Consider the following 8,945-nt stretch of genomic DNA (forward strand, 5'->3'; position numbering starts at 1 on the left):
GAATCAGGGATGGGAACAGCCCTGGAAGGGAAATGGGGGTGGGGGAGGGGGACGGGGAATGGGGATAGAAGCAGGGGTGGAGAGACCCCAAGGATGGGGGCAGGGATGGGGACAGTCCTGGGGAGGGGATGGGAGTGGGGGACACCAGGGGATGGAAGCAGGGATGAAAGGTGCCAGTAAGAGACCCTGTTTCCCCCCCCAGCTCCCCCAGCAACGCCCCGTGTGCCCACACCAGTGCTGTCCCACCCTCGGGTACCCGTGTCTCCAGCAGAGCCCCATCCCGCCGACAGCTCCAGCACCTCCTCGGGGGAGTGGTACGAGAACGTGCAGAGCTTGGAGCCACCTGGGGACCCATCCCCACACCCCGGTGAGGACTCCATGCTGGCAGGGCAGAAGCAGGGTGACGTGGGGGGCGCAGGTATCCTCTGCCTCCCCCAGCATCCTCCTCCCGCTCCCTTCCCAGCTGCCTGATGGGCTCTGTCCCTTGCAGGCTGGCTGGCTCCGTCCTGCCCCTCGGGGGGACACATGCAGGACCCCGACTCCTCTGAGGGCAGCGACTATGATGACATCCAGGGCTCTGTCTACTGAAGCTGCCACAGGACGTGGCAGGGGGGACAAGGATTCTCCGTCCCACTGCTCATGTCTCCTCTGGGCTTCTCTGGCCGTCTTCTCCATGCTGGGGCAGGGGCACCAGTGCCGGAGGTACCCAGGGGATGCTCAGCACCTGTGCCAGGCCATGTGCTGCAATTAAAAGCTTTTCCCAACGGGTCACCGTGTCCCTTGGCCATGGGGGTGGCAGAGCCTGATCCAGCCCCATAGCTCTGGGGGTGGTGCTCAGTCACCATCCTGGGGACACACTGGCTACCGTGCCTGTAAAACCCAGCTGGGGGGCTCGAAGGCTGCGGGCAGGGAAGGCACTGGGGGGTTATGGCAGTGCTGGGGGGACCCAGCCTGGGGCTGTGGGGCAGATACCAAGCAGGACATTGCCAGCTTCCAGCCCAGGATGGATTTTTCCCTCTCACCCAGAGCTCAAGGGGTGGGGTACAACCCCCCCCGAGAGGGTTAACTCCCTCCAGCATCCCCCACACTAGGGGGAAATCTGGGGGATCCCACAGCCTGCCTGAGCCTTGGCAGGATGTCCCTGGTACAGCTTGGGGACAGGGACCCTGGTGACCAGGCACAGCACCCAACCATCACCCCTGGGGCTGGGACCCCTCCATCCCCCCTCTCTGGGGGTCTTCCCTGCACCCCACATGGCTTTTTCCAAACCCTGCAGCTCGTCTCCCAGCTCAGCACCCACCGGCGGGTTTCCATCTCCCCGGGTGTGGCGAGGTGAAGCCTTGGCGGAGGTTGGGGTTCAAACCCACCCCCGTGGAAAATTTGCCCCCCCTCCGCCACATCCTTCAGCTGTTTACTGAGACGAGAGGCTCCGGCGGCCTCGAACAAAGGGGCCACACAGCAACAACGAGAGGAAGCACGAAAATAGCAACAAAAGCCCCAGACAAAAGGAGAGAGGAGTGAAGCGAGAGCAAGGAGACGGCTGCTGCGAGCGGAGTGGGGACAGAAGCGGGCCTGGGGGGGGAGGTGGGGGGGCACAGGGAGTACCCCCAGCCATGCTCACAGCTCCCGTGTCACGGTGGTGAGGCTGGGGATGAGGTGATGGCACTTCTGCTGTTGGGTTGTGGCACAGCTGAGAAGCAACCTGGGGGATGCTGATACCCAGAGGGGTACCGATGCCCCAGGGTGGGGGTGATGATAACCCAGTTCCTGTTGTGGCAACGGGACAAAGGTTCCATGTGTCACCTCCAGCCTCAAGACAGGGACAAGCGTTTATTTGAGCTTCTGCTGCTTCTGCACGCGGTGACGGGTGCTGGGAAATGCCACTTCCACCATCATCAGGCTAACAGCAGCGTGCTGACAGCCAGCAAGTTCATTCCTGCTCGCACCCAAGGCAGCTCCTGCTTCTTAAAAGGCTTCTCACGGGCAGGCAGCGTGTCAACATGTCCCAGTGCTCCCCCGCCTGCTCGACCCCTCCGGAAAGATATTATAATCATCCTTATCTGTCAGAGCATGTAGACGATGCTGAGCTGACTCGCATTGCTGGCAGCAAGCGGGGATGTTCTAAGTGAGCCACAGCACAAACCATGTTCATGGCATTTCAGGGTCTCCAGAGCCAGCCACGGCTCAGCGGGGGAGGTTTGGACCCCGGGTACCCCCTGGAGGTCTGTGAGGGTCAGGGACCCTCAAATAACAAGGGGGAGGTGGATCTTTCGTAGAGGCGATGCAGGGGGGTGAATCACCGACCTTGGGTTGACTTGGGGTGCGAGGGGCTTGGGTCCCCCCCCCCAGACCCCTGGGGCTTGATCCAATGGGAAGGCTTGGCCCAGGAGCAGGGCTGGGATTTGCACCCCTTTCCCAGGGCATTGCCAAAGCCGTGCCAGCCCTGAGCCCATGGGTGGACGGTGGGCAACACCAGGACCCCCAGCACTCTTTGGGACACCCAAAAAGGGTTTGGCCCCATCCCAGCCCCAGCCTGGTCTTGGGGGTCTGCAGGACCCCTAGGATCACTGGGAGGGAATGAGAACAAGCGGGGGCTGTAGGATGCAGCCCACAGCCCTGTGCTGGGGGGGTCAGCGCTGCCCAGTGCAGGCAGCAGCCCCGCCCTGCCTGACCAGGGGGATGCGGGGCTACAAGAAGCCAAAGGAGCAGGGAGGGGATTACAGGGCTGGGTTACCTCCAGGCATGCTGGGGTCTGGCTGGAGACAGTGTGGTCATGTTGCCGGCATTGCCTGATATCTGTGCCCGACCTGCCCGAGCATTGCTGCCCAGTCCCACCTGTGCCAGGCAGCCCACGGCCGCCTGCCACCTACCACACCCCAGCGAGCTTCCTCTCGAGTCATGGAAAATCTTCAACCTAGCGAGAGTTGAGGGAACCGGGGCTGCTTAGTCTGGAGAAGAGAAGGCTGAGGGGAGACCTCCTGGCCCTCTACAGCTCCCTGACAGGAGGGTGCAGAGAGGGGGGTTGGGTCTCTTGAACCAAGGAACAAGCAACAGGATGAGGGAATGGCCTCAAGCTGCCCAGGGCAGGGTCAGGCTGGCTCTGAGGAAGGATTTCTTTGCAGAAGGGGCTGTTGGGTGTTGGAATGGGCTGCCCAGGGCAGGGGGGGAGTCCCCATCCCTGGAGGGGTTGAAGAGTCGGGTTGACCCAGCACTGAGGGATCTGGTGGAGATGGGAACAGTCAGGGGGAGGGTCACGGTTGGGCTGGAGGAGCTTCAAGGGCTTTTCCAACCCAGATGATTCTCTGGGATTCTGTGCGTTTTGGGGCAGGAAGCTCCCAGGGGAGCCAAGCCCCTATTCTGAGGAGTGCAGCATCCCATGGCTCCAGGCAGCAGCCTAGGGTGGTGGCAGCAGGAGGGGACAGGAACACTTGCTAACCTCACTGAGCTGCCCGGGAAGCTCAGTCCCTCCAGCAGCGCTCCCCAGGCACCCACCAGCAACTCTTCTTCCAGCAGAAACGTCACCGGGTCAATGAAACACAGCTGCCTTTGTTAGCATGCATGACCTGGATTTGGAGGAATTAATTAGGGCACAATCAATTAATGCCTCTCCCTTCCCTGGTTCATCACTGCCTGGACCCCATGTGCCCTTGCAGGGATATACAGTGTCCCTGGGGTGCCAGCAACTGGGAGAAGTGGGGCCATGCCTGGGTGAAACCTTCCTGCAGGGCCATCACAGTGTTGCCATGGCCTAATGGGGCGTGTGGCATGGCACAGGATGCATCAGCTCCTTTGCTGAAAAAGGCGGCTTTGGACCCCAAAATATGGTTTGTAGCATAAAAAATGAGAGTTAGGGCCCTAAAAATGAGGTACTGGTGCATAAAAGGGAGGCTGTTATCCATAGAATCAAAACTTTGGATGCTAAAAATTAATCTTTGAGACATAAAATGGGGGTTTGGACCTTAAAATTGAGAGCTTGGAGCAGAAAAATTAGTCTTTTCACCCAAGAAAGGCAGGTTTGGACCCAAAAAATAGTGTTTGTACTGTAAAAAATGAGAGTTAGGGCCCTAGAAACAAGGGACATGGGTGGCATGGGCAGCATCTGCCGTGGCACATTTCCTGCCCCGGCAAGGTGGTGCCACTCGACTGGTGACCGCAGGTGGTGCAGCCAGGGCAGAGCTGAAGTAAGGAGGAGGAGGAGGAGGTGGAGGAGAGAAGCAGCCACCAGCAAGGGGAGGCTATTTCTGGCAGGGGTTGGTGTTACATCAGGGTGGCTGCAAATCTCCCCACAGCAGCGAGGGTGGGATCCGGCTCTTGTGGGAGATTGGGATGTTGGGTTTAGCGCTTGTCACTGGTTTTCCCCCTGCAGTCCAGTGTGGTGGCTCCCAAAACCACTTACTAGCACTGGGGAGCTGCTGCCAGGGCTGGGATTTCCCCTGATGAACACTGCCAGCTTCGACCACCCACAAACCCCCCCGTAACGCCCGGCTCGTGCTCCCCAGCCCCTCCTTTGGGTGTCACCTCTGGGTGTCCTGGGGGTCTTGCTTGGCCACGCAGCCTTCCAATGACCAGTGGCTTTGCAGGGACCCAAGGGAGGGCTGGGGTCCTCCCAGCCCCTCAGCACTGGGTATGTTCACTGCCCCTCCAGGTGTGAGCAGATGGGGGGACCCCGGAGTGGGCAACCAGGGAGGGTCGAGCCCCCCGGGTTTCTCTTCCCTTTGCTCTTGCTCTCGTGCTCAGCAGGACCTGGTGAGGATGCTGCCAGGTTGAGACTTCAAAAGAGCATAGATATGACGCAAAAAACCACAGAGGGAGGAAAAACAGCCTGTTCCTGCCCGTCACACACCACACCACACCCCCCCCCGCCTGCTTTCCCCGGGCCGGGTAGCAGAGGCGGCCGTGCCCCTGGCAGCGGTGGAGGCGGCCGGCCGTGTCGATGGCAGCCCGCCTGCCCGCCCTGCACCTCCTGCTCTTGTTGGGGATGTGGGGTGAGTACAGTGTTGGGGCTCGGCATGGCAGAGGGGTGGGGGGTGCCAGGGCCCTTGGTTGCTTTAACCAAGTGTACCCGCTGTGCCGGCAGCTCCCGGTGCTGGGGGTGCTCAGGTGTGCAGCTGGGGACTCCCAAAATCCCATGGTGAAACCCCCCAGTGTTCCTTCTGCCAGGCAGCTGGGCACGTTTGGGGGGGGACTCAACCCCATGATGTCAGCTGAGGGTCACTGATGCTCCCTCACGGCACCGTGCCAAGGGTCCCACGTGCCCGCCCGGGGCAAGCCACAAACCGGAGGAGAGGGGCTGGTGGCCAGCAGTGGGGCTGCTGGGCCCAAAACGAAATGTGAGCAGCTCCAGGGGTCCCCAGGATGCTCATCACACCCCAGGAGTGAGCCTATGGGTGTTGGGGGGCAGCCATCCATCCCCCCTATCCTCATTCCTTGCCAGCTCCCACCATCCCCAGCTGCCTCTTGGTCCACATGGCACAGCGGGCAACAGCAGGCACCGCTCCGGCTCACCGCGGTGATGGTGGCACCATCCACTGCTGCTTGGCCCTCCCTTCCTACCGGTAGTGACACTAGTTAGTTAGCGGTAATTAGCCGGCGCCCTTGCCTGTCGTCTTTCAGCCATAATTACCCACCAGCAGATGGATGGGCAGCCTGGCAGGCAGTGCTACAGCCAGTTGTATGAAGTTGTTTGTGTTTATTTATTTTAATGAAAGGTGTGAGGAGGAGGAGGAGTGAGAGCAAATTCACCGAGAAAGGCAGAAAACGCTCTTCTATTACCAAGAGAAAAACCAGCATGCCCCAACCTCCTCCTCCAGCATCCTGCGCTGGGGAGAGGGGTCATGTGGCCAGCCCCAGGGCTCCATCCCCACCGCTGAGCTTTGGGGACAGAGGTGTCCCCCCAACATTACAGCTGGGTTGGCGCAGAGCGCGGCATGGCCAGGGAGCTCCTGGACACCACTGATGGCTCCTTTTACCAGCAGCATCTCTACCCTGGTGAAAGGCTGCCTTGAACCCCCGGAATCACTTTTCCCCCAAAAAATAACCATTGACAGGCCAAGAGCAGGGAGCTGCTGCCTTAGGCTGGGGGTTCCCACCTTCCCCAGGGCGAGAAGCAGGACTGACACCTCATTTCCCTCTTTTTCGCAGCCGTCTCCGGCCACAGAGGAGCCGTCCCGAGCCCTAGAGGTGAGTGTGTGGTGGCAGAACCTCGGCCACGGCTTTGTTAGCAGCTCCTTGCCCGTGGCCTCGTTAGTGTGGCGGCTGCCAGAGCTGCCTCAGCCAGGTCTCCCAGGTCAACCCTATGGTCCCCACGCCCTCCAAGCACCCCCAAGCACCCTGTTTCCTTCCTGCCCCACTTTGCCAGAAGCCCTGGTTGCCCCACTGCGCTGCAGCAATGTGCCATCAAAGGGCTTTTTTCCAGCCCCAGGTGGTGGAAAACACGCTGCCGAGGGAAGGAAAACCCCTAAACCCCGTGTTTTCCCCGCAGAGCTCATCCTGCAGCTCACCGGCGGTGGCTGCCGCTGCGCCGGGATACTGGAGGTGAGGTGGCAGGGCAGGTGGAGCCGCGTGTGCCGGGACAAAGCCAGCGATGGGGGTGCGGATGGCATCTGCCAGTGGCTGGGCTGTGGCCCCGCCATCCCCAAGCCCCTCCAGCTCATCTTCGCTGGCAAAAAGGAGCCACAGATGCTGCGGTGCCTGTGGCTGGCAGGCACCTCAGTGGAGTGCCACTGGGATCTGACAAACTGCACGGAGCCAGCCATTATCACCTGCAGCGGTGAGCCCAGACCCCACCCTGGCCACCCCCATCCTCAGGGACCAGCCACCCCAATCTGGCCTCTTTCTTTTTATTTCAGAGCCGGTGAAAACCACCCCCAAGCCCCTGCCGGCACCTCCAGCCACCACCCCGGAGCCCACTGGTAAGAGCCCCATCACTGGGCACGATGGAGGGGAGCAAAGCAGCAATGGGGGTTCCACACAGCAAAACAAACTGCCTCCCACTTTGTGAGATCACCTGATCTCATTAATAGCATTTGCAGCCTCAACGAGGCAATTAAGCTTCAGATGTGGCAGTCTCAGGACTTTCTGCTCAGTAACAGAGAGAAATGTCATCCTGGTCTGGAACAAAATGCTTTTATTCCCCCCATTGTTCACCAGGACCCAACAGGTTGCAGCTGGTGGACGGGGACTTCGGCTGCTCGGGCTACGTGGAGCTGCACAGGCAGGGGTTGTGGGGGTCTGTGGCGGATGGCCCGGGCATCAGGCCAGAGCTAGCCACCCGCATCTGCCAGGATCTCCGCTGCGGCACCGCCGTCTACAGCCACAGCTACCCCAAGCCAGAGCAGAGAAGCCACTTGCCAGTGCGGTGGGAGGTGGTGGAGCCCTGTGAGAGCCGTTCACTTTTCGACTGCTTCAACAGGACCCGTGCCCAGCAGGAGAAGGCACCTGCCTTCATCATCTGCTCACGTGAGAGCTCACCCCGGCACGGCCCCGCTCCTTCCCCAGGCTCCTCGCTTGCCCCAGCCGCCTGGCTGGTAGCCCCGCCACGCTCCGCGCTGCTTTTACCTGTGCTAGGTGCCCAGCTGTAGGTTGGCTACGTGGCTGAAGCCCTGCACAGGGCAACAGTCCCAATCCCCGTCTGCCCCACACACCCTGTCCACCCACTCCTGCTCTTGCTCTCCTGCGTGCGAAGGCAAAACAGGAAATCTCCCCGATGCGCTCGGTTCCTGGCAGCGGCACCCCTAGCCCCAGAGGCATTGCAAGTAGGAAAACCCGGGGAGTAAGAGCACCCCAAAACCCAACACGGGCATGTGGGGTATCTCGGGTGTTTCCCACCAGCATCTCCCTGACACAAGCATCTCCCTGCGGAGCAGCTCAGCGCACAGAGAGCCAAAGCTGCGGGGCAAGGAGGGGGTTTGCTCTGAGTTTAACCATCTGCCTGAGCTCAGAAGCCCGCCTGTGGGATTTGAGGGGTTTTAACGGGCTGCGTGGCAGCAGCTGGCAGAGCGGGTTTCCCACAGGGACAGCTCAAAGCTCCTCGAAGCAGAGGGCTTGCACGCATCCCCCACAGCACAAGGGGAAGCCGAGACTCTGACAACGTCCCTGCCCTGCATGGAAGCAGGGCTGTGGGCTGGCTGTGATGTCCTCTCCGGGGGTCTGAGCCCTCTCTGCCTCTCTCCATCCCCCCACTGCCCCATCTCCAGGTTCGCAGCCCCAGGCCGTGCGAAGGCTGGCAGGAGGCCCCACGCCTTGCGAAGGGGACATCGAGGTTTTTCACCAGGGACGATGGCAGGTGCTGTGTGACAACTGGGCGCAGCGAGCCAGCTGGGGCAGGCAGCTCTGCCAGGAACTACGCTGTGGGAACCTCTCCTCCAGTACCGAACTCCGGGGTCCCCCCTCCACGGGTGTCATCTGCAAAATCCCCACCCTGCACCTCTGCTCTGCCAGCCTTGGAGGTCCCCAGACCTGCTCCCGGACCAGAGTCGTGTGTAAGCCACCGCGTTGGGCCTAATCCCCGGGAGACAATGATGTGAGGAGCTGGGATTTCCACACCAGGGGAAAGGGCAGAGGGTGTGAGCTCGGGGCAGAGGATGGGGAAAACTTTGCTGGGGGTCCTTGTAGCCCTCCCAGCAGGGCAGGGGGGTGCTCTGCCAGGGCACAAGGGGTCTTGTTCGGTGACACCCATCCTCTCCCCAGGCCAGGACTCGAAGCCGCAGCCTGCCGGCACGTCGGCAGGCACCATCGTGAGCATCTGCCTGGCCCTGCTTCTCTTTGGCATCCTCTCGCTGCTCTGTGGCCCTCCTGCCTACAGGAGGCTGATGAAGAGAAGTAGGTGACGAGCTCCGAGGCCTCTCCTCTTCCTCCTCCCACTCTGCAATCATCATGATCAGGGCTGGCAGCTCTGTGCATCGATCCCTGCCTCTTCCCCCCATCTCCTTGGGGCAGGGGGGGGG

General features: G+C 61.2%; 2 protein-coding genes across 2 annotated transcripts in view; both read left to right on the forward strand.

Moving 5' to 3' along the window:
* Positions 1-751, forward strand: part of CD6 (CD6 molecule) — a 5,896-nt gene extending 5,145 nt beyond the window's left edge. The window contains exons 12-13 of the mRNA XM_026850132.1: positions 203-368; positions 463-751. Of these exons, the coding sequence (XP_026705933.1) occupies positions 203-368; positions 463-751 (455 nt within the window). The remainder of the gene's footprint in view (positions 1-202; positions 369-462) is intronic.
* Positions 752-4,889: 4,138 nt separating this feature from the next.
* The window catches only part of CD5 (CD5 molecule), a 7,964-nt gene continuing 3,908 nt past the window's right edge, over positions 4,890-8,945 (forward strand). The window contains exons 1-7 of the mRNA XM_026850133.1: positions 4,890-4,985; positions 6,142-6,180; positions 6,482-6,769; positions 6,849-6,911; positions 7,150-7,458; positions 8,196-8,480; positions 8,689-8,820. Of these exons, the coding sequence (XP_026705934.1) occupies positions 4,934-4,985; positions 6,142-6,180; positions 6,482-6,769; positions 6,849-6,911; positions 7,150-7,458; positions 8,196-8,480; positions 8,689-8,820 (1,168 nt within the window). The 5' untranslated portion in view covers positions 4,890-4,933. The remainder of the gene's footprint in view (positions 4,986-6,141; positions 6,181-6,481; positions 6,770-6,848; positions 6,912-7,149; positions 7,459-8,195; positions 8,481-8,688; positions 8,821-8,945) is intronic.

Source organism: Athene cunicularia, assembly GCF_003259725.1.
Source record: "Athene cunicularia isolate RWA chromosome 5 unlocalized genomic scaffold, athCun1 chr5_part2, whole genome shotgun sequence".
Lineage (NCBI taxonomy): Eukaryota > Metazoa > Chordata > Aves > Strigiformes > Strigidae > Athene > Athene cunicularia.